The 24,810-nt window shown below is 38.3% G+C and overlaps 1 protein-coding gene across 2 annotated transcripts in view; it reads left to right on the top strand.

The window, feature by feature from the left end:
• Positions 1–24,810, top strand: part of LOC132383055 (myosin-9-like) — a 113,810-nt gene that overhangs the window by 80,419 nt on the left and 8,581 nt on the right. For both annotated transcript variants that reach the window (XM_059953777.1, XM_059953776.1), the window contains 18 exons: positions 449–580; positions 1,016–1,222; positions 2,216–2,353; positions 2,477–2,600; positions 3,914–4,085; positions 4,349–4,561; positions 5,266–5,410; positions 6,520–6,726; positions 7,208–7,312; positions 9,239–9,391; positions 14,840–15,088; positions 15,588–15,800; positions 16,384–16,596; positions 17,055–17,216; positions 19,054–19,182; positions 21,076–21,164; positions 22,515–22,638; positions 23,661–23,869. In XM_059953777.1, the coding sequence (XP_059809760.1) occupies positions 449–580; positions 1,016–1,222; positions 2,216–2,353; positions 2,477–2,600; positions 3,914–4,085; positions 4,349–4,561; positions 5,266–5,410; positions 6,520–6,726; positions 7,208–7,312; positions 9,239–9,391; positions 14,840–15,088; positions 15,588–15,800; positions 16,384–16,596; positions 17,055–17,216; positions 19,054–19,182; positions 21,076–21,164; positions 22,515–22,638; positions 23,661–23,869 (2,984 nt within the window). The remainder of the gene's footprint in view (positions 1–448; positions 581–1,015; positions 1,223–2,215; positions 2,354–2,476; positions 2,601–3,913; positions 4,086–4,348; positions 4,562–5,265; positions 5,411–6,519; positions 6,727–7,207; positions 7,313–9,238; positions 9,392–14,839; positions 15,089–15,587; positions 15,801–16,383; positions 16,597–17,054; positions 17,217–19,053; positions 19,183–21,075; positions 21,165–22,514; positions 22,639–23,660; positions 23,870–24,810) is intronic.

The raw sequence follows: 24,810 nt of genomic DNA, 5'->3' as shown, positions 1-24,810 counted from the left end.
TCAAAATGACATAGTTCAAGTTGATGAAAAATGTTCAGTTGTTGGGATTATTCTATCTGAAAAGATGAGAAATATTGCACAGGTGCTTGAGGATGAGGAATGCACAGAATTATCAAAAAAATAATAGAATAGGACTAAAATATCAAGTTCTGTTCAGAAAATGGCATTTAAGTTAATATGTTGTAACATAAAGGAGGGACTTTTTGTGAAATCTCTATATTGCCATTATTGAACTAATGGCTTTATGCTGCCATGTGAAAGGGCAGAATATGAGAATTCCTTTTCTTAATTCCGCCCCCCCCTTCCCGAACCTTAGCCCCAAAAAACACACAAAAAACCCCAGATCAAATTTTTGATGCTTTCATACACAAAGATACAAGCATCTTTTGCATATTGCTAAGAGTTGCCTGGTAATTTTTCATCTAACTTGCACTACAAATGCACACAGGTGAAACCGTTGCTACAGGTGAGTCGACAGGAAGAGGAAATGTTCGCCAAGGAGGATGAGTTGCAGAAAACAAGGGAGAAGCAACTGCAAACAGAGAATAAGCTAGCTGAACTACAGGAGCAACAATCCCAGGTGAGAATGCATCACCTGCAATAATTCATGGTGTAACACAATGAAATTTGACTGGATCGTATAATAACAATATTTGTTTCACCACTTAGAAGGTTCTGGTTCTGTTCACTGAAGGATGTAATTTCTTAGTGAAATTTCTTTGATTAAAAACAAAATTCTGTTTCTAATAGCTAGTAGATCCCCAACATTTCCCAAGTTTCCTCAGCAATATATAATCAATTTAATCTTTGTACAAGACAAATTACCTTGCATCACTTATGTCTACTGGTATCGGGTAACTTGTTTTCATTTTCGGTGGAAACTGAATTGCATGACTTCATTCATCCAAATACTTCGTGCATTAGTTGTAATGATGGGTTCATCACCAAACTATAGTCTAATGGTTGGAGTTTAATTTGCCCGCTGATGCTAACAAATTTGCTAATTGCCTCACAGTTACTGGCTGAGAAGTCTGCTCTGCAGGAGCAGCTGCAGGCTGAGACTGAACTCTGTGCAGAGGCAGAGGAGATGCGGGCACGACTTGCTTCTAAGAAACAAGAGCTAGAGGAGATCCTACATGACCTAGAAGCACGGGTAGAAGAGGAGGAAGAGCGCTGCCAGCAGCTACTTACAGAAAAGAAAAAGATGCATCAAAACATCCAGGTAAAGTGCACATCTCTCTCTGTTGCAATAGTAGGGTAAGCTGAGTGATAAGGTCTGCAATAATCGTAGATTAAACTGCAAGCTCCTTGCAACCCAAAAACATTTTTAGGATGAAATTAAGATCTTTTTTGGCCTTAAAATGGCAGTTGTTAAAGGAAGCTTGTGTAATATTAAATGTCAGCAATATATAATGAACTTAATCTTTGTACAAGACAAGTTATCTTGCACCTTCTGTGTCTACTAGTCAGGAATAATTTGTTAATTGTTTTCAGTGGAAAATTGATTTCATTAATACAAACACTTAATGTGTTAGTTCTAATAGCAGGTTCATCACCAAACTATGGAAGAATGACATATGCTGGCAATTCAGTCACAAGTATCAGTTAACAAGGCCAGACTTTTTTCTGTGCTGCCTTGGGAGAGGTGTAAGACTTGGCTAAACTAGAGAGAAAAGAAAAGTGGTTCTGGAAAATCTCCTTCAATCCCTGTAGACAAAAGTATTTCAGGAGATCAATTTGATTGTGATTATTGGAGAGAAATTGCATAATATTAGGTGTAGAGAAAATAGTTGAATCTAAAGTCGCAAACATCAGGGTGCAAGGTCATAGTGTGGCATTTAGGGGCTACTATAACTAGCTCTGTTCTGACTATTCTGGTGAATTTGTTGTTTGGAACTCTGCTTGCAAGTTAAAGAATCTTTTCACATTTTAAGCATTGTAGTTAAAGGGTTGCATATTCCCACAAAGCATGTGGAAAGTAGAAAATGTGTGCCTTGATTTCTTGGACATGAAAGCTCTTGTCAGATTTTAGAGTTGATGCTTTTGGAAGGATAAATTTTAGAATGTGTTATAATTGCATTTAACACCTATTCCATATTTTTTTGTGTGTTAAAAATATTTGAAACTCCCCGTGTTCGGTGTAAAGGACAGTTACTTTGTAGTTTAAAAGATTGACAACTAGCAGTAATTCATGTTGATTCCTGTCCATTTCTAGGAGTTGGAGGAACAACTGGAAGAGGAAGAAGCAGCTAGGCAGAAACTGCAGCTCGAGAAAGTGACTGCTGAAGCTAAGCTGAAGAAAATGGATGATGAAATCCTGGTTCTGGATGATCAAAACAATAAACTGTCAAAGGTTAACATCCTGTTCAATAAGTTTTGATGTACAGACTAGTTTGACTTAAAGTGAAAACCTTTTAAATACTGGAGTAATGGTTCTTCATCTCAATGTGTTTATTTGCGATGTGTGCAAATGCAGGAAAAGAAACTTCTGGAGGAGAGAATAGCTGAGTTCACCACCAATCTTGCTGAAGAAGAAGAAAAGTCGAAAAGCCTGACAAAACTCAAGGCTAAACATGAAACAATGATTTCAGACCTTGAAGGTGAGGTTGATTTAAATGTTTATTCAACTTTGAATAATTTTCTTAGCTATTTTGGAGGGTTAGTCACCTGAGTATTTAATCTGAGGCTCTCTGTTGGTCGGAGTCAACCATGGATGTTCCGTCCCAACTGTCCACATGATACGCAAGCCAGGTCAGTACAACATGGAAAGCAAGCTGTTGCCCATGTAGCAGGCAGGCTTCCCCTCTCCAGGCAGCTGATGAACCCAAAGGAACAGCAGAGACCAATGCAGTTTGGCACGAGCGATCATGTTGAACTCAACATAGGATTGTCTTAGAGACTCCAGCTCTGGATTTTTCCTTAAGGTTTTCTCCTGAAGTCTTCCCCATGCATGGGTATAGCTGCAAGGCAGTAAAGATTTGAGATCAGAGTTTTCCTTAGATAAGCTGATAACCATATTTGACTAGTCTCATTTGTCCGAAGCAAATGGTTTTAAGGTGCCAGTAACCTGCCTTTGCCCTTTCTCCTGTCAGTAGAAACAGTTCCACCGGTCTTGGTAGCTAAGCCACACGTGAAGGCCAGATGGACTTAATTGTTGGAGGCTATTTGATACGCACGCCATAGGGAGTATTTAATAGGTAGTGGGAGCTTATCTCCACTATTACCCCCAGCTAAAGCAACCTTAAGGAATCAAGAGTAAAATCACATTTAAACCATACTAGGTAAAGTGCCCAGGAGTGGATTTCAGTGATTAAACGTGGATTCTTTGGTAGTTTTTTTTGTTCCTGATGTATTTTTAAAGAATGTGCACTTGGTTGTAAAAGTCAATAAGAGTACTGACAAATCCGATTCTGTACTAGCAACATCACTAGTAGAACCAGAGTAAGGCAGAAGGCTATTGGCAATTTATCCTTAAGCTAGTGGTTACTGGACAAATTTATAACCAATTTCAGGCTAAAAGCATAAAAATTTAGACTGTTTATGGTTATAGCTGTTCCCCCAATGAGAATCATACATATTTGCATCCTATGAGAGAATGGTCTATAGAAATACTTTTTCCTGTATGTTCAAGTTTGCCATTCAGCAATACAGGAATACCAATGAATACAACCAAACAAAAGTATTATTCCATTTTTGAAAGGGTAGGTTTTCAGGTAAAAAGACAGTACTGTGCACTAACTTGATGTATTAAATTTTATTCAAGTAGTTCACGAGCATAATTTGTCCGTTATGGGGGTGGTGTACTTTCAAATTCCCTGTATTCAGTAGCCATTTCCATCCTGAACAGGGTTAGAGCTTCCAACAGTCTTAATTGTATATTAACTACAAATCTACATTGCTTGTTTCCTGACAGACCGTTTGAGGAGGGAGGAGAAACAGCGACAGGAACTAGAGAAGAATCGTCGAAAATTGGAGGGAGATTCATCAGATTTGCATGACCAGATTGCTGAGCTACAACAACAGATTGCAGAGCTTAAAGCACAGCTGGCCAAGAAGGAGGAGGAACTTCAGGCTGCACTGGCCAGGTAAAATTGTACTAAGAGTATAGTAGAAAAGATAAGCGTACCCCTTAATTGTTACGCTCCTTGCCTTTGCATTGGTCATTTGGTCCTCTAGAGGCCTTTCCTGTTTTAGATTTAAGGTTTGGTATTTACTTAAATATTTCAATTTGCATTATAGCTAATGCAAAATAACTTGCTATAAGTGCTGATATGTCCTGCAAACATCAATGTGTGAATTTTCTTTCTTCCACACCCCCCCCCCCCCCCCGATTCTTTGTGTTCTAAAGAATGGAAGAAGAATCTTCGTACAAGAATGCAGCCCTCAAGAAAATCCGTGAGCTGGAATCTCATATTAGTGAGCTGCAAGAGGATCTTGACTCTGAGAGGGCAGCCAGAAGTAAGGCTGACAAACAGAAGAGGGATCTTGGTGAGGAGCTGGAAGCTTTGAAAACAGAGCTGGAAGATACTCTTGATTCAACAGCTGCCCAGCAGGAACTCAGGTAATCACGCAAAGGGAATGAGTACATTTGCAAGGATCAATGTGCATTGAATTTCAAGTTGCCGCCTCTGCTGGTATTGATAAATTGATACAAAGTTCCTTTTGGAAATTCATTTAAGGGACAGGTGCCTATTTTCCTATTGGCTGTTTTCCAGATGTTTTGGAGAAAGAGTAAACTGACAAGCTATTGTCACACTTTCTAATGTCAGGTTTCAGTAATATTTCAGTAATTAGTTATTGTGAATATGCACTACAAATTCTTTAAACTGGTTAATAATGCCATTTTGTATTGAAACTCATTTAAATTGAGGTGCTTTGTTGAATCCTAAGGCTAGTCATATTTCAAAGCTGAGCATATTGAGTGAAATCAGTGTTCAGGTAAACCCAGCAACAACTTTGCCTGTGGTGATTTTTTTTTTTCATCATTTTTTCCCTCTCATTTGAGAGCAGTGACCAGAACACCTACCTTTTGAATGATGATTGGAGATCTTGTTCATCAAGTGGACTGAGTTTGTCATCTGAAAGATGGCACCTCCAAAAATGTGTGCTGATTTGGTATGGCAGAAGGTCTTAATGATCTTGGTAATTGGGGTACTAATTAAATTTTGTGCCTCCCTCAGTACTATGAACTTGGTAAATTTCTGTAACTACTTTTCTACATTTGAGTGTTGACCTTTGTTTTCTCCCTTTTTAAAATCTTTAAAGAGCAAAGCGTGAGCAAGAGGTGAGCCAGATGAAGAGAGCTCTGGAAGATGAAGCTAAAACTCATGAAATACAGATTCAAGAAATGAGGCAGAAACATTCCCAGATTGTGGAGGATCTATCTGAGCAACTGGAGCAGACAAAACGGGTATGTCAATTTCTCTGCTGGCATCAAGAGTAAAGCTGATAAACCTGCAATAAAAGATGGGGGAAATGAATTTACTGAGAGAAAGTGCTACCTTAGATCCAACTGAAATCAGTCTTCAAAAATTGACAACACCAAAGATTGCAAATGTTAAAATATGGAACAAACGATCTGCTAGAAGAGCCCAGCAGGTCAAGCAGCATTAGTTGGGTGTGAGAGGAAGAAATTGCTAACAGTTCATGGGCCGAAACACTTTGTCAGGAGGTCAAAGCAGAGAATAGTGAATTATAAAATAAATAATGATTGTGTTTTTTGGCAATGTTTATTTTGAATTTGTCATCCTTTTTGAAAATCATATTTTCTTTTTGAGCAATGAATTTAAAAATTTTCCCAACACCTCTTCTGCCCCTTTCCCCATTTACCAACCAGTTAAAATAATTACTAATTAGTTGTACATTAATTGTCCACTAAAAAACAGAAACCTATTTGGGACTTGAATATGTTAGTGATTTTTAAAAAAAAACTTGAACTGGATGTTCAGCCCTTGGGTTTCCTTGTACTCTATGTATCCTGTCTTATCACCATAGCTTTTCTTCCCTTCTCTTCCCCCACCCACCCCCACCATACTCATCCTGTTTCTTAAAATATTTGGGGCACTTCCTCAGGTAAATCTAACTACTAGCTATAGAAAATTCTACCAGTAGACTTTATTAATTTTATGACCACTGCTTTTGTATTTTCATTGAACCTCCACATCTACCAGTTTCAACCTATTTATAATTAATAAAAGATATCTCATGGTTAATTTTATCTTCTGAGTTCCATTTTATTAAACCCTGTGATTGCTGGTCTATTATAATATTACCCACATGTCATCATATGGTGATCGAAAAATGCACATTACCCCCAGAAGTTAGGTGATAAAACATTTGACGAGCAGAGCTACAAAGCATTGAATTTCTTTGCTATTTGCCAAATTTGTAGATAATCTCATTGCTGAAAACATAAACACTGCATCGTTTAACTTATCTATTCCTTCTAGGCATGTGACTTAGAATTGCTTTAGACTGGATTCTAACAACTTGAACTGACTGAATCTGTTCTCCCTGTAGTTCAAATCTGGAGTGGAAAAGGCTAAGCAAGTCTTGGAGAATGAACGCAATGAATTGAGCATTGAAGTGAAGAGTCTGATGCAGGCCAAGGCAGATTCTGAGCACAAACGCAAAAAGCTGGAGTCAGTGTTGCAGGAGCTGCAGGTTAAAAACACAGATGTAGATCGAACTCGGACAGAGCTCAGTGAGAAAGTCTGCAAGCTTCAGGTAAGTGCACAAGCTAGATGTTGGTATCAGTCTTTGAGATATTGTTGTATGTAATTCAAAGCCATATAACCATGTGTGCAAGCACCAACCAATTGAGTGGTCAGGAAGCTATAATAAAGGGCGGTTAGTAAAGAGAATTGTTAGTTTATTATTTGTGTATTGTGGTTATTCCTTGTTTTTAAAAAATGTATTTTTGAACTCATCAATAGAACCATAATTTTAAAGGCTTTAAAAGGCTATCAAAATTTTAAAGGTGGTCACAATTGAATTGTATTTAAAATTGGTTCTGCTTTCAGCCTCAGTTGCAGTAAGTTATCAACAAGGCTCTTGTTTTGGGGGTAATAAAGGCATTTAGGTTTCATCAATACTGCCAGTCTGGAAGTGACCAGAGAGGGGAGCAGTGTCTTAATTCATAGCCCAGGTTTGCTGATATAACTTGACCTTAGTCCTGGTAATTGAAAAGTTTATTTTTTTTGTGCAGAATGAATTAGAAAACGTTTCTGCCCTCATGAATCAAGCAGAAAGTAAGGTCATTAAATTGACTAAGGACCACAGCACAGTGGAATCCCACCTACAGGATACCCAGGTATGTAACATTTATAATGGATCTGTTTTTTTTAAAGTTTCTTGTTTTTTTTAAAGTTTCTTGTTTTTTTTCTAAGTAACAAATCTAAGGTATTGAATCTTAAAATAAGAGCTCCATAGAATTGGGTTATTTGGTCCTTCAAATCTGCTGTGCCATTCAATCAGTGATTTATTTTCCCTCGTAACCCCATTCCCCCGCCTTCTCCCCATAACTTTTGACACTCTTAATAATCAAGAACCTATGAACCTCCCCTTTAAATGTACTCAATGACTTGGCCTCCACAGACAGTTGTGGCAATGAATTCCACAGATTCTTCATGTTCTAGCTTAAGAAATTCCTCCTCAGCTCTATATTTTAGCTACTTTAATCCATGATAAATTAGATTGCACATTGTTTACTGAGAATTTCTTTATTTTATTCCTGTTTGAGAACTATAGAGGTTATCAGCATAGTGATTTGTTACTGGATGAATATCGAGAGATCTGGGCCAGTAGTCTTCAAATCCCTGCTCAGTTGTCAGGCACTCTGTAATGATTACAAAATCACACATGGTTCACCATTGTCTTTATTTCCCAGTCTGACTTGCATGTGACTTAAATCCTCCAATATCTCAAGATGCTAACCACACTTAACCACCCTCTAAGGCAGGAGTTCCCAACATTTTCTATGCCATTAACTGAAGGGGCTGTAAACCCCAGGTTGGGAGCTTCTCTTCTGAGGTGACCTAGCAAGCTGTAATTTCAAGTTGCAGTTAGAAATAGATTATTAAATGTCTTTCTTGGCATTGTCTACATCGCAGGTGTACTTTGACAATTGCTTCAATAACCTGAAGCTTGAAGTTACTTTTACTTTTAATTTCTAAGTGGCGAGATGCTGATTTTTTTTTGAAGTTCAGTGGTATTTACACATTTTAAAATAAGCTGCTTTCTGATTATCAGAAGGTACTGATGCTATGTTTTAAAAAAGATTGTAATCACATGATAAATAGAACCAATAGCTGGTCATTGAGATCCTTGTGTCTGGTGTGTCACTCAGTAAGGTTATGGCTGATCTGTTACTCAGTGCCACTTTACTGTACTAATTCCATATCCTTTAATATCCAAAACATATTAAGAGAATTAATGAAAAAAAGGAAAAGACTTAAACTGGTACAGTTTGTAAGACAAGTCAGGGAAAGGAAACAGATTTACTTTCAATTGGTCTATTTCACTGAAGTTCATAGATGTATTAGCAGTAAGGACCAGGATATCATTTTCTTAAGTGTCTTATTTTGTCCACATTAACTGTTCTCCATTGGGGTGGGGGGACAAGAATCTCCTTTTGTAATTCTTTGTGTTAAGGAGAATAATTTGACATTCTTGCCTATAACCTGTTCTGGTCCTTCTGTTCTACCCTCTCAGTTCACAAAGGCTAATACATTAGTAAGCTTGGTACATTGCACTCCTTATCATCCATGTCATTAGCTTTGTACAAAGATGAAATCCCAGTCCTGATCTGTATGGCACCTTTTGAATAAAAACTTACCAAGCTAAACAAAAATGTTAATTCCTCCAGTTTTCCATTACTGTGAGTATTTGAGAGAAAATACATGAGGGTATTTAGCTGGAGTTGACAAATACAATGGTGCTAAATAGGGGGTAGGTTGCTATTTTGAGAAATAAGATTAGCTGAAGAGACACTGAGATGTAATGGGGGGCCAACAGGTAGAAACCTTACTGAAAATGGAATGTGTGTTTGGAGATGGCCTACTTTACAAGTTAGTGGCACATCACAAATCCCGGTTGATATCAGCTTTTCATTGTTTGACTTTGGTGCTTCTCTCACAGAGAAATAGGAGTGTTTCAAGTTCTAGCATATCCAGTAATGTGAAATATTTTTGTCCCACTTCACAAATGTTGTACTTCTATTTTCTCATCTCTTGTGCAGGAGCTCCTTCAAGAAGAGACTCGCCAGAAGTTGGCATTTGGCACCAAACTGCGACACTTGGAAGATGAGAATAGTCGGCTTCATGAGCAGTTGGAAGAGGAGGAAGAAGCAAAGAAAAACTTGGAGAAACAAATTTCTGTCCTCCAGATTCAGGTAAAATTGTCTTAGTATGTTTCCTGTTACTCTTTTCCTATGTAAAGCCTCTCAGTGGCAGCCTTAATAGGTGGGCAGACATATGGACTTTTACACAAGGAAATGTGATTCAAATTTAGTGCAAGATTTTGGGTCCTAATCTGTCCATTGCATTCTTGTACGTCAAGCTACTTTTTAAATTAATTAAGAGCGATGGGTTTTCTATCCATTTTAGGCAAATGCTATAGGTGCCCTTTATCTTCAGTGAAGACTATTTTCAATTTTTTCAGATAATTAGTAGAATAAATCTATACCCCATTGTAACTACCTTATCTACAGGGAGGATGTAATTTGTGCAACATAATATTTGTTTCGTAGGGCTCATATATCTCTCTCTCGACCTCTAGTTGCAAAAAAAAGGGTAATCAAAAACCCAGCCAATTTTTCCCTATAACTAACCTTTTCCAGCCTCTGGAAATTTCAAATTCTTTCAGTATACTCAAATGGTACTTCTGCTCCTTAATGACCAAACTATAAGTAGTAAACTGGACCTGAGTTATTTTTATTCAGTTGGAACATGATGATCAGATTTAGGAATTCGCTGAAAGAATTTCTCAAGTGTACGAGATCCATTCATCTTCAGTTACCTCATTTATGGCACCTACCTTTTATAATGCAGGGATAATTTACTGAATACACACTATTCAATTCTGTTTGCAGTTCCTCAACAGAAAATGCAGTTTGTGCCAGCAACCAGCAGGATCTGGACAATATTCAGGCATGAAAAATCAAAGCTGTTGATGCTAGAAATGTGAAATAAAAACAAATTGCTGGAAACAGCAGGTCAGGCAGCATCAGCTGAAAGCAAAACAAAGACCATTAGTTAAAACTGGAAGAAACAAGTTAGTTTTAAGTTTGCAGAGAGGATGGGAAATGAATGGAAAGGATAAAGGGGGATGTATTTGTGTGTAAGATAGAAGCTCCATTGTGATCTGTGATAGATTAGAGTAAGCTTGAGTTATAAGGACTGCATGGTAGTAAAGTGGTTAGTGTAACGCTATTACAGACCTGGGTGCAGTTCTACCACTGTAAGAAATTTGTACATTCACCCCATGACTGTGTGGGTTTCCTCTGGGTGCTCAATTTCCTCCCACATTCCAAAGACGTACATGGGTGTCATTGGGTGGTGCGGGCTCATTAGGTTGAAAGGCCTGATACCATCCTGTGACTCTAAATAAATGAATAATTGCACAATATGGAAGCAGGCTCCTGGCTCAACTCATCCAAGCTGACCAAGTAAAATTAGTCTCGACTTGGACAGGCAGTCTGTCCTCCTGAGCTGAGGTAGAGGAAATGAGATGCAGTCAAGGACTGTTGAACTTTGGTTAGGGAGAAGCAGCAGTTTTAGAACAGTGGACATTTAAAATACACCTGTATAGAACAATACAGCAAAAACAAAATGACTGAAACAATGGAATTGAGTCCCTCCGGGAGATGGAATGAGTTGAAGTATAGGTGAGATAGCTGAGAGAGGCCCTGGGCTTGTAATGGATTTTGACTGCTGATCTATTGCTGCATGAAAATTTGCAACCATAGCAATGCAGTTCTCAATTTCTGCATGTGCATTAAGTAGCGCCCAAGCAATTGTCTTTGTACTGAAAAGGTTTAAGGAAGCCTGAATAGGTCTGAAACCAGGACTTGATCACTTATCCCACAGATATGCTTGATGATAGAGGTCTCAAAGCTCTCCACATCGGCATTCTGGGGTCAGTTTAGACCAGGGGTCGGCAACGTTTACCACTGAAAGAGCCAATATGGACCCATTTCCCACAGAAAAGAAAACACTGGGAGCCACAAAATGAAATAACACTGCATACAACGGGTTTTTTTTTGCCTTTATGCTATGTATAAACAAACTATAATGTGTTGCATTTATGAAATTGATGAACTCCTGCAGAGAAAACGAAATTACATTTCTGCATGCAACAAAAACATTTTGAACTCCGAAAAAAAGACGTTGGGTTGAAGGTTACTCCGTAGGTAGCCTACCTTGGATCGAAAAATTAAAAGAATGCGCGCACTGGCGGGTGTCAGGCATTGGCAGTGGTGATGTATATTAATAGCGATAAAAAAACACGTAGCGGTGTGCTACACGCAGCGCTAAAATAAAGACTGCAGTCAAAGGTAACTTTATTCAAACTAAACAGCCTTGCTTTAAAGCCTCCCTCAACCCGTCCCCGTGGGCGCGGATGCTCCAAATGACACGTACTCACAAACCCCCGTAGGCTATCACCCTTAGCCGGAACGCTGGCTAATTGTGAGCCGGTTCGGATGTGCCAGGAAACGGTGTCTCTGCAAAGTTTTCAGATTGTACAAGATCACCATAATCTTCAAATTTCGAATTACATTTCAAAAGCTAACAAACCACGGGGAGCCGCATCACAGAAATCAAAGAGCCGCACGTGGCTCCGGAGCCGCAGGTTGCCGACCTCTGGTTTAGACACAAAACAACTGGACTAGCCACAGATAATATGGCTGCAAGGCCATTTCCAAAACTTGGTATCATACAGCAACTGATTAACTTTACTGCATCTTAAACTTTTCACTGTCTGTAAGGCACATGACAGCAATTGTGAAGGATTACTACCCATGTGTCTGGAGTACAGTTGTATCAGCATGGAGAAATCTGACACTATTCGAATGCTTAGGAATGTAAAAAGCTGCAGGGAGTAATGGATTCAGCACAATACATTACATGTACATCCCTGCCCACTATCAGTAATATCTACAGGAGGTGCTGCCTTGAGACACATCCATCATCAAAGATCACCACCATCTGGGTCATGCCAGCTTCTCGCAGCTTCCATTGGGCAGGAAACAAGGAAGCCTGAAGTCCCACGCCACAAGGTTCAAAAACAGCTACTTCTTTTCAACCATTTGGTTTTTGAAACAACTGGCACAACCCTAATTACTACAGTTTGTGTTTAATTTGCTTTTCTTGTGAATGCTGCTTATACAGTGCCTTGTCAAAGTATTCAGCCCAGAATCCTTTATTCACAAAAGAATATTACAACCAGGGATGTTGATCAATTTAATTGAGAATTTTTATTTATGAAAATGCCCATATTTTTCACAATAGACTCCCAAAAATAGGAAAAATTTTGAAGCGTGAGAAATTAAAAATTCAATAATTGTAATGTTAGCTGTTCAAAAGTATTCACCCCACCTTTGCTCAGCGCTTAGTTGAGTCACCTCAGCTGTTGCAACCAGTAGTCTTTTTGGATAAATCTCTATTAGCTTTGCACAATGATGGAGCAAGATTTGCAAAATTGCTCAAGCTGAGTCAGGTTAGTTGGGGAATGACAGAAGACAGCAATTTTGAGGTCTTGTCAGAGATGTTCGATCAGGTTAAAGTCAGGACTGTGAATCACTCAAGGACATCTGATTTCTTAATTTCAAGCCAATTCATGTTGCTCTGGCAGTGTGTTTTGGGTTGTTGTCCTACTGAAGTATGAACTTCCCTCCACAGTTTCAAGATTTCTGGTTAAGGCTAGCTGGTTTTTATTGAGGATCTTCCTGTATTTAGCAGCATTCACCTTCCCATCAACCCTTTTCTAGTCCCTGCTGCTGAAAAGCATCCCCATAGCATGATGCTACCTCCATCATACTTTATGTAGGGATGATGTTACTTGGCTGATGATCAGTATTAGATTTATGCCACATGTACAGCTTAGTGTTAAGACCAAGAAGTTCAATTTTAGTCTCACCTGACCCCAAGACCTTTTTTCACGTTTTCTAAGTGATGCTTAGCAAGCAAGTCTTTGTAGGCATGGATAGGCTTTTTTTTATATAAGCCAGGGCTTCTTCCTTGCCACTCTTCCACAATACCTTTTTTTGGGCAAGGCCTTATTTGTGGAGCCATGCACTTCATCTCCAGTTGCAGCCACTGATTTCAGCAGCTCTCTGACTGACTGTTGGCATCATAGTAGTCTATTTTACAAGTGTCATTCTTCTCTGGCAACTAAGTTTAGAGAGGCGACCTGATCTAGGCAGTGTGGAGGTAGTTTAATTTTTTTTTCCACTTTTTCGCAATGGATTGCACTGAACTGAGATATGTTCAGTACCTTAGAGATATTCTTTTACCCTTCCCCAGATCTGTGCTTCTTTATTATCATTTTCCTGACATGCCTTGAATGCTCATTTGACTTCATTTTGATTTGGTCTGTTGAAAATCTACCATGCTGTTGGACCTTCCAGAGAGAAGGGGGTACTTATTCTTATGAATTAATTGGAAACAGATGACCCTCCAATTTTCTACATCAACAAATTGGATGAGTTGGTAAGGTAGAAAAGTTACTAAGGGGATGAATGCTTTTCAGCCTCACAATTTAGGTTTTTAATTTTTAATAAATCATTGACAGGCTTTGGGAATTTTCTTTTGATTTGACATGATCCGCAAGTGTTTTGTAGATTAGCTCAAAAATCCTACTTCAATATATTTTAAATTTAGAAGACAGTAAAATGTAAAAATGGTTTTAGAGCCGAATACTTTTTCAAGCCACTGTATATGTACCTGCTCTGCTGGTGCAGTTTTTCCCCCACTCTTTTGGCACATTATCTCCCACTTGACTATCCATTTCCTCCATCAGTGCTTCATCGTGAGTACAGACTGCAGTGTGCCAATTGCACTATAGTTGCTTGCCTTTGCTACACTGACAACGCCAAACTTGCATCCTCTGAATCAGAATTAGCTTTAATACTACTGAAATAATGTTGTGAAATGTTGTTTTGCAGCAGCAGAACATTGAAATACATAATAAAAATATATACAAATTATAATAATATAATTTTTTAAATTCAATAAGTAGTACAACAATGAAACAAAGAAGAAAGAAAAAGTGAGATAGTGAGATCACCTGGTTCAGATAGTTGTTACCCTTTAACCATATGTTCCTGAGATAAATTCACCCATCTCAACACTGAATTGATTTCACAACTATGATCTCACTTTCGAGGACTGTACACCTCATGTCCTCGGTATGATTTATTTAATTATTTCTTTTTGTATTTGCCAGTTTGTCTTTTGCACATTGGATATTTGTCAATCTTCATAGCATAGTTTTTCATCATTTCTGTTGTATTTCCTCCTACTGTGAAGAAAAAAAAATTCCATGGATACAGGGAGGTCAAAACTCACCACTAACAAAGTTAACAAAATCCCTGCACTCAATTTTGCATTTGCTTACAAGTTACAGTTTTTGGGAATGAGAACTATATCTAGGTTTGCATTAGGATTGGCTCCCTTTCACATATACAGCTTTTGTCACCTGATTTGGCTATGTATGTCACCCAGTATAGTTTAAATGGCCACACTACACCATTGCTGTCAAATGCTACAATTACCTGTTTATGCATAAACAAGTGCGTTGAATGTGACTTTTCATTGACTTTTGTGTAATACATTTTTAGTTGACTGACTCAAAGAAGCGCCAGGATGATGGCTTGGCATCGCTGGAATATGCAGAGGAAGCTAAGAAGAAGCTACATAAAGACATGGAGCTCTTAACTCAGCGCTTTGAAGAGAAAGCATCAGCCTATGATAAATTGGAAAAGACTAAAAACCGTCTGCAGCAGGAGTTGGATGATGTAGTTGTGGGCCTGGACCACCAACGGCAGATTGTTTCTAATCTTGAAAAGAAACAGAAGAAATTTGATCAGGTGAGTGAGAGATCCAAAGCACATTAAGTGGTTAAGGAGAAAATGAAGGATTCAAAATATTTAGTTCAATTTTTAAGAGTAAGGCCACTAAATTAAATTGAGTAAATTGGAATATATTTGCTTTGAAATTTATAAATATCTGTCTTAAATCGATGCCAATTTTTAATGTATTTCTTTTTATCATATACTGTTTTTGGCCGTTTTGTGTTGGACAATTTGAAAATGTGATATTTAATGGAAGATTATCATCTTGTGACAAAAAACTAGAAAATAAAAATTTATTGCATCATAGAGGCTTAATGGGTTGGGTGAGTGGGCTGAGAATTGGTGAGTTACATTTAACATGTTTTGTTTGCCAAACCTTGAAATTTGCTCATTTTTGGGTTAACCCAAAAATACTCAGGTACTACATGAATAGCCTGAGCACTGCAATTATCATTTAACAGAGCTTCAGTGAAATCACTTTTAAATAGGTCATTTTTTTTTTACACTGTTTTAGTTGCTGGCTGAGGAGAAGAACATTTCCTTAAAGAACGCGGAGGAGCGGGATCGTGCACAGGCTGAAGCACGCGAAAAGGAGACTAAGACCCTGGCACTGACCCGTGCTCTAGAAGAGGCAATGGAACATAAGGAAGAGATGGAGAAAATGAATAAGCTGCTGCGTGCAGAGATGGAAGACCTCGTCAGCTCCAAGGATGATGCAGGAAAAAGTGTAAGTAGTGGGCCCATGTAGTAAATTGCAACCGTCCTTTTCCTCATTCTTTTGTGGATGTGGTTCAGCTAACCTCCAATATCTTATGTCAGGCAGTTTATTAATTAAAGACTTCACAAGCAAGCCTGATCATCCTGCATAATGTATTTATGCACGATTTCTGCCAGCGATTGCTAGACATGGATGAAGGTCAGCATTCCTGCAGCCTATTGCTTGCTAACTAGTGCACTTCAGTGGTTCAGTGGCTGCTACCAGGATCCGTTTGTTCAGTGCAAATCTAAAATTTATTCTGACAGCTTCTGGTTTCCATATGACTTAATACTGCTTTTAGTCACCAACCTACTCAAAGTTCCTTATCAACAATTTTAATATATATCAATTAATACTTTGTATAAAACTACTGGATAATTTACTGTTGTGGGGGATATCTTTTTCTCCATGCTTTGCTGGAATACCGATCCATAAATTTTTCAGTTGTTCTCTGTAGTGGAGACAATTTTAGTGATAATTGGCCATAGTGGTGTGTTCGAAGGATGTGAATATTGCTGACTGGCACTATGGTTTGTATTCTGTTTGCTTGCAGGTACATGAGTTGGAAAAGTCAAAACGTGCTCTGGAGCAACAGGTGGAAGAGATGAAGACTCAGTTGGAAGAGCTGGAAGATGAGCTCCAGGCCACAGAAGATGCTAAGCTACGTCTGGAAGTAAATCTGCAAGCCATGAAGGCTCAGTTTGATAGGGACCTGTTGGGCAAGGATGAACAAAGTGAAGAAAAGAGGAGACAACTGATTAAGCAGGCAAGTATGGTTTTATGGATACATTGGGCTGAACTTCATGAATCCTAGTTATCAGTAAAGGATTAATGTGTTAACTGGTTTGCTTTGCTGGAAGGAATGGACAAAGTGACACCAAGTTTACAAAATTATGAACATTTATAAAACTGCCCCAGGCTATCCTGTAATGAGTAGTTCAAACCTAGAACTCCCATCATATACCATGTTGGTTGATGAACGGTTAGCCAACACTTTTGTTTGAGTAAGCAGTGAGGGAAAGCAAATGAATCAGCCACACAATTAGATCTTCTGCATTGAAAAGTGATTGTGCTAACTATTTATTAAGCATCATGGTTTTTGGGCCAACTCTGGTTATTTTGAGAAACTTCCTGTCAGTTTAAAGAAAACCATTTAGGTTTGATTGCAACACACCTTTTAATGGTATTTGAATAATATTTTTAATTGCTGTTCCCATATTCCAGGTTCGTGAAATGGAGGCAGAGCTGGAAGATGAGCGAAAGCAACGGTCCTCAGCTGTTACTGCCAAGAAAAAGTTGGAGATGGATTTCAAGGATTTGGAGGGACAAATTGAAGCTTCAAACAAGAGCCGTGATGAAGCCATAAAGCAACTTCGCAAACTTCAGGTGAGCAATAATAGTTGTTATGGGCTAAAGTACTCAAGCAAGTCCCTGAGGCCAGATTACTGATGTTTATGGAGCATTTTAAGGAAATTCAAACTTTATTCCATTTCCTACAGCTGGAACCTAAGTGTAAAAATCAAGTGCTGATTCAAATTTGATATAATGTAGCAATGTCTGACAGCTATCATTTAGATGTACAATGGATTTCATTTAATTGGGCAGCCTCTTATTTGGCACACTATGCCCCTTAATTGGGACAGGAGACTTGCTGAAGTTTCTATCTGGTGTCAGTCTGTGGCCATTGGAGAATACACCATGCTTAGATCGAACAGATTAAATAGCATTGGTTGTGCATTTATTTTCAAAAACAAGTGACTTTTTTCACTGATAATTGGTGAGAAATATACAATAAGACAATTTGGAATTGTTTTGCTCCCTATGGTTTCAAGCATTCAGGCTTGGAGATGCCAGAATCGGCTGGGAGTGAAATTAAGTGATTGCACTGCTTCAAGTTAGGAACTATGAAAAATTTGAAGGTATTGACAATCATCTTGAATATTACAATGAAACTGAAGATTGTATGATGTAATCATCAAAAGCAGTCCATTATCTGCACTAGATGTCTGCATTGATTTTGCTGATTTACAGTCAATTATAAGACAGCAGCATACACTGGATGAGTTCCTCTGTCAATAACTGTTAAGGAGCTATAGTTTTATAGTACTGTAGTCGGATTGTTAGTGATCTAATTTGTTCTGTATTTCCATTTAAATGTATAATTTGTTACTCAGTTAAATGGTAGTTTGTCTTTTTTATAGTTTTAATATTCTATGAAATTCAGCTACTTGGGGCAACCACATAATTGGGCCAAAATCTACTATCCCAATTAACCAGAATCCGCTATATTTAGAATGCAGCATAGGTTTGAATTAATATTTCACTGATAATTTGTAAACAGCAGAATTCAGTTAGAGACTGATTCAATCAGATTTGAATCAGATGGTGATATTTGGATCTGCTTCAATTTTAAAAACTAATTTAAAAATGCTCAAGCTAAAAATTATTGTATCCTAATTTAGTACTGATATTTGAACACTTAGGCATAACCTGCAGAGATTGTATATTGTGTCATTTATCAAATTCTTCAATCAAACAAAACCCAGCTGCTTTCTGTTTGATGGAAAGGAATCAGTGCCTCAGTTATGCCTGTTAATTAAGTTGCTAATTAAAATGTAGGGTCTATATTTAGAGATAATGAGACTTGGAAAGATCTCACCTGAAACTCTTTAATTGGCAAATTATCATTGCTTTTGGACATCATGCCATCTATTAGCATTAAGTGAGCTCCAAAGGTGACAATAATAACTTTGCTTAAGGTACATGTTTAACCTCTCATTTCCTATTAAATATTGGTACAGAAAGAGCACATTCCTGTTATGCCAGATGGAAAACATAACCACTCCAAAATGATAATGCTGTTCTGTTTACTTTTGCTTTAAGAAACCCCTGCTGCAGCAAAAGTTACATAGCTTTCATCAGCCTCTCATTCATTGATGGGGTATTGTTTAGGTATTTTATATTAACTTTTACACACTCCCTGTACTGACACCCATGTGATTGGTGCTAGAATCTCTCATGCTACTCAACGTTATGCATACTAGGAACCAAATTGTCGCTCAGCCATCAGCTAAATTCCAAAGAACATTGAGCGCTGTGCATGTTGAGATGAAATGCAGTGCCTAGGCACTCACTGTAATCTGTCACATCCAGTGTTGTATTACACATACCCCACACACTCTAACACTGGAACATTTTTTTGTATTGCCTTTGCCACATACAGGCTCAGCTGAAAGACTACCTCCGTGAACTGGATGAGGCTCGTGGCTCTCGAGAGGACATCCTGACCCAGTCCAAAGAAACTGAGAAGAAACTGAAGCAACTGGAGGCAGAGATGATTCAGTTGCAGGAGGTATGACAAAAAAGTCTTGAAGTTAATACGGAAGTTATTATGTAATACTGTGGGCAGATATTGGACCCAATGATTTGGTTCTTAAGCAATTGTTCCTTACTGATACTGATCTGAAATGTGAAAGCCACAGTATTCCTCTTTTACTATCTGGATTGGGCCCGTTGTGAATTCTAATAATCAATTCAAAACAACACACACAAAATGCTGGAGGAACTCAGCAGGCCAGGCACCATGGAAAAGAGTAAATAGTTTACGTTTTGGGCCAAGACCCTTCTTCAGGACTGGAAAGGAAGGGGGGAGAGGTGGGAGGAAGAAGTACAAGGTGGCAGGTGGTAAGTGAAGTCAGGATGGGGGAGGGGCTGAAGTAAAGAGCTGGGAAGTTGATTGGTGAACGAGATGAGGACTGGAGGAGAGGGAATCTGATGGGAGAGGTTAGAAGACCATGGAAGAAAGGGAAGGGGGAGGAGCACCAGAGGGAGGTAATGGGTAGATAAGGAGATACGGTGAGAGAGGGAAACAGGAATGGGGAATAGTGAGGGTGGTACGTGGTGCCTTCAGGCATTTGGAAATTGCTCCCAAGGATGAACCAGACGACATCATTTTCTGACCTCAATCCAATAGAAAATTTGTGGACAGAACTGAAAGATCAAAGACTTCATACAACTGAACTCTAACTTGAATACTAAACTAGTTAGTCCCACTTTATATTCTACATTAGTTTGTGCCTCGCCTTTTTAAAATCATGCCTGGTGTGTGTATTAAATGGTACAGTGAAATGCAGTGTAAGGCTACATCCACACTACGCCGGATAAATCTGTAACCGAAGCTTTTTCTCTTCAGTTATACCCTCTGTCCGCACTAAAGTGGCATTTTCATACCCCAAAAACGGAGCTTTTCAGAAACACTTTCCAGGGTGGGTTATTTTTTAAAATGCTGCTCGGGCAGATCAGTGTGGACAGCGTAACCGGAGACTTCTGAAAACGCTATCAGATGGCAGCGCACAATTTTATTGTTTTCTTGAATGCAACCTAACAATTTTAGAACAGACGGCAAAGAGACTGAAGCCGGAAGAGTTAGAAATGTACTCACCAAATACTTTGACCCATAACTTACTGAATAAGTAAGTATACTCAGTTTGTCCTGTTTTCAGTCCTTGCTCGTATGAAGGTGGTTTATCTATTTATGCAAGTACTTCTCTGACAATAGATGTGTAACAGCTGAATGTAACATTGTATGGAAATACAAGATAACACTGATGCAGACATGTTTTATATATTTAACAAGGTGCTTTATTAATGCAACAGAGTTAGTCAGTTTTTCAATGTTCGTCGTCAGCCGGGTCAATCTGTCCGTGAACTCCGTCGGTTGCCGCCGTACGCTCCAGTATTTGTTTTTTTTTAGTTTTAAGTTCTCCTGCGTGAAAGCCAACAGCTGTCCATCGTTTTAAGTTTTTCTAGTATGTAACTACACAAATGTGCACTTTTACGGCGAGATTCGACACTAAACATGTCGTTTGTTTTCAGTAGATGTGTCCTGCGCATGCGCAGGAGGATGAGATTCACCGAAAACTCCATTTCAGTGTGGGTAGAAATATTTTCAAAAACGCATAGTGTGGACGCCTATTCTTTTTTACACGAAACTGGCGTTTTCAAAATTATCCAGTCTTGTGTGGATGTAGCCTAAGACTACCTCAACTTAACTGCAAGCCCAGAGTTGTCTCTGGAGTTGAAGGACTACGAAAATGTGTACACCACAGGGAAATGTGAATCTTTCTTGTGAAGGATACCTTTATGATGTGCATTTCAGCTTAATTTTAAATGTAAATTTATGCAAGTCACATGAATAGCTGTATATTAGCTAACAGCAAGAATATTTTTTGTTTTAATTAAATAGGAGCTTGCTGCAGCTGAGCGTTCCAAACGTCAGATACAACAGGAAAGAGATGAACTAGCTGAAGAGATTGCAAGCAACAGTTCTGGAAAGTATGCACTTTTTAAAAAAAATAGAGCTTTACTCTTTTACTTTATTATTTTCTGTAGAATTAGTGTTGCTGACTCGGCCAACTTTCATTCCTCTTTCTCTAATTTCTCTTGAAAATATTAGCAAGATACTCATTCAGTCCCTTTATGGTAAGGAGTTCCAGAATATTCATACTTGAACATCAAGATGGTTTGTTACTTGGGGGAACAGGTGGTAAAATTTCCACATACTTGTTTTTGTGGTTAGGGTGTGGATTTAGTGGGTGCTTTCAAATACAGAGCAGTGACATCACTAGTGGAGGGTATAGGAGTCACATTGACCTGGTTTCTTAAATTTGTCAAAGCTGCATTCCACTAAGCAAATGGAGATGATCACAATCTTGAATTGGCTTACTGGATGCTAAACAAATGGAGAATTAGGTAGTGATTTTACCTCTCTGACACTGTGTTGCAACTACTGTGGTTATTTGACTGCCCCAGTTAATTTTCTTAGAAATAGCTACCCTCAACAACTGGAATGTTGAACATGAGATTTCCAGTAATCAGGATGCCTTCAAATGGAGAGGGTAATTTAATTCTCTTAAAGTGGTTATTACCAGTTATTGGTGTGACATAATCGTCGCTCTTCGATTTTCAGACCAAATTTGAATTTTCTCCATGCCTTTTCGTATATGTATGTTATTTACTAGATATTTCCTTGGTATCTTTCTCATTAGGATGAAAAGAGGAGCAGCTTTGAGTGATGGGTTAGAATTATGATTACTCTAAAAGATGGGATAATGTTGGCCTCTGGGACTAGTAAATCTGCAGTCTTTCAAGATACTGTCTTGATCTAAGTAGAACCTGGAGATGTAGACTTTATTTCAGGTTGTTGAAGTTTTCCTCTGTTAGCAATCTTGATTATACAGATGCTAGTGTATTTCATATGTGGTGTGAACATCTTGTATTTCACAATGAACCCTTGCTATTCTATATGTCATTGATCTAGGAATTTAGTATTTATTCACCTGTGAATAGCAGCAGACTCTCGTCTTCAGCTGCTTGGTTGTTATGGAAAGCCAATGAGGCAAACGTAGCACATGAGCATAAAAGCATAAGTAATTGCATTCACTTAAGTAGTGCAACTTATCCTTGCATAACACAAAAAGAATTAAAAGCAGTTCCATGCAGGTAGCTAGGATCAGAATTGAAAATTGATGTCCTGGACTAAGCACGAGTTAATTTGTGAGGAAAATGATGAGTTTGGGTTACCTGGTGGACATTTTCTGAACAGACTGTGTTTGTTCACTGAGCATGGAAACTTGCTTTTGAAGGACTTGTTTTAAACCAATCGTGGATTTTTTTTATATTTAGATCTTTGGCTCTGGATGAGAAAAGACGCCTTGAGGCCAGAATTGCTCAGCTGGAAGAAGAGGTAGAAGAAGAGCAAACTAATGCTGAAATGGCTAATGATAGACTCAAGAAAGCCAACCTACAGGTGAGTTCACTACTTAGATTTGAATTCCAATGTGCATGTCAAACTTTCAGTGCTGAAAATCGTAAATTTCTTTCAATCCACATGTGATGGAAGATAACCTTTCATTTGCATAACCCATTAGAAATTTATTTAATTTGATTAATGGTAATATGGGAATAAGTCACGGAATGTTTGACATGGTTTTAATACGTAGGTAGTTACGTATATAACTAGTAAATATCAGCACATTAAATTTGCTATAATAATGGACTTCTGGTTTTAGTGTGGAAGCAGGTTCTTCAGCCCACCAAGTCCATACTGAACATCAGGCACTTTTTTTTAACCAGTGCTGTGTAAATTCTATTCTTTGCCCATTCCCAGCATCTATTCCCACCCACACCATTCCCCCCAACCACCCAATCCTACACACTTGGGGGTGGAGTGCGTAATTTAATGCGGCTTATTTCTGAGACAAGGGAAGAAGTTGGAACGTCTGGATGGAAGCCCCTACAGTCACGAGGGATAGGTGAGGAGGGAGGTAAGGGGTGTCATCTCCATAAGACAGTGCCTGGTCCCTGGAGCTGTTAGGCACCTTCCATATGCCACTGTGCCATCACAAATTCATTCTCTTCAATAGTTGTGAATTGAGCTTGATTTTACTATATCTCATAACTTGCAATGAGTTCCCAGAATGTCTAAACTTCAATTTAATTCACTAATGTAAAAATTTTATTTATGTTGAGTAGCACTTACAGATGTGTATGGATTGCACAGTCAAGCACGCATGGTAAAACTCAGTTCTAAAAATAAAATTGCAATCTTTGTGTGTACCGTTGTATTTTTTTAAATAATAAAGACTTCAGTTGAGAACTAGATGATGTGGTTTTCTGTAAATTCTGGTGCACTGAAACAATGTAGTTGAAGTTCCCCAATAGTATGGATATATATTTGTGAAAATAGTTCACAAATTCTGTTGTGAAGGTTAGTCAAAGAAACTGTACTTAAAGCTAAAGTTATTTTGTTCTATTAATTTTGTTGAACAGGTTGATCAATTAAATGCAGATCTGTCTGCTGAACGCAGCAACGCCCAGAAGGCAGAAAATGCTCGTCAGCAACTTGATCGTCAGAACAAGGAGCTGAAAGCCAAGTTACAGGAGATGGAAAATGCTGTCAGATCCAAGTACAAGGCAAACCTTACAGCACTGGAGGCGAAGATCGCTCAGTTAGAGGAACAACTTGATGCAGAAACAAGGTACAAAAAATTATGTTTGATTTTTTTTTAAAGTGGAATAGTTGAAGGTAAGTAAAGCCCATAATCTAGTCCAACTACAGATAGCCTCAGTCTTACAAGATGGTGTTGAAAAACTGTTGCATCTTATTGTAGTAGGGCAAGTTTAACATGGTTGTGGAAATGGGTGAAGGTTTTAAAAGCAAGAATTGATTGTGCAAAAGTAGACTGGAAACAGCAATTCTGTATTTCAGAATTCTTACAGCAAGAAGCATCTAAAAAACAAGATTCAGCAATTTCAAGGTAACAAAAGGGAGAGAGCCCTGCCGGACCAACCTCTGAATGAAGAGGTTGCAGGAGGGTAGGATGGGGTAAAAGGAAATTGCTTGAAATACCAGAGTTTTACAGAAAGCCTAGCAAATAGAAAATGTAGTGAAATTAAAAGAGAAAGTGGGGGAAAATACAGAGACAGTATGAAAAAATTGCAGTGGAGTAATAGAAAATCCAAAGGTGTTTGATAATCCATTATGAGCAAGAGAATAACTTGGGAAAGAGTTGGGCCTATAGGGTCTTTTAAGATAACCTATTGGGAAATTGAAGATAGAGTTCTAAATGAAAATTGTACAGCCATCTTAACAGTAAGAGGGGGATGATGACAGTATTGTAGTTAAGGAGGACCAGTGGAATATTGGATGCTGTAAAAGTGGATAAATCGTCAGACCCAATTAAATGGGCTGTCAATGTAAACAGAAGGGAATTGTGGAGATTCTGACCATTATTTATTTATGTAGTTCAGAAGGAGTTAAGAAACAGTGTTTGATTAACACAACTGCCAATATTGTGTTTGACATAAATTCAGGACATTTAGTAGGGATTTGTTATGGGAATGTTGTATCTAACTAGTGATTACATTTTTTTTAAGAGCCAACAAGAAAGGTCTATGTGGGTAATGTGTTAAATGTAGT

The sequence above is a fragment of the Hypanus sabinus genome, chromosome 29, assembly GCF_030144855.1.
Source record: "Hypanus sabinus isolate sHypSab1 chromosome 29, sHypSab1.hap1, whole genome shotgun sequence".
In the NCBI taxonomy this organism is placed as follows: Eukaryota; Metazoa; Chordata; class Chondrichthyes; order Myliobatiformes; family Dasyatidae; genus Hypanus; species Hypanus sabinus.
The sequence above is the reverse complement of the archived record's forward strand: the minus strand, read 5'-3'. Positions and strand labels throughout refer to the sequence as shown.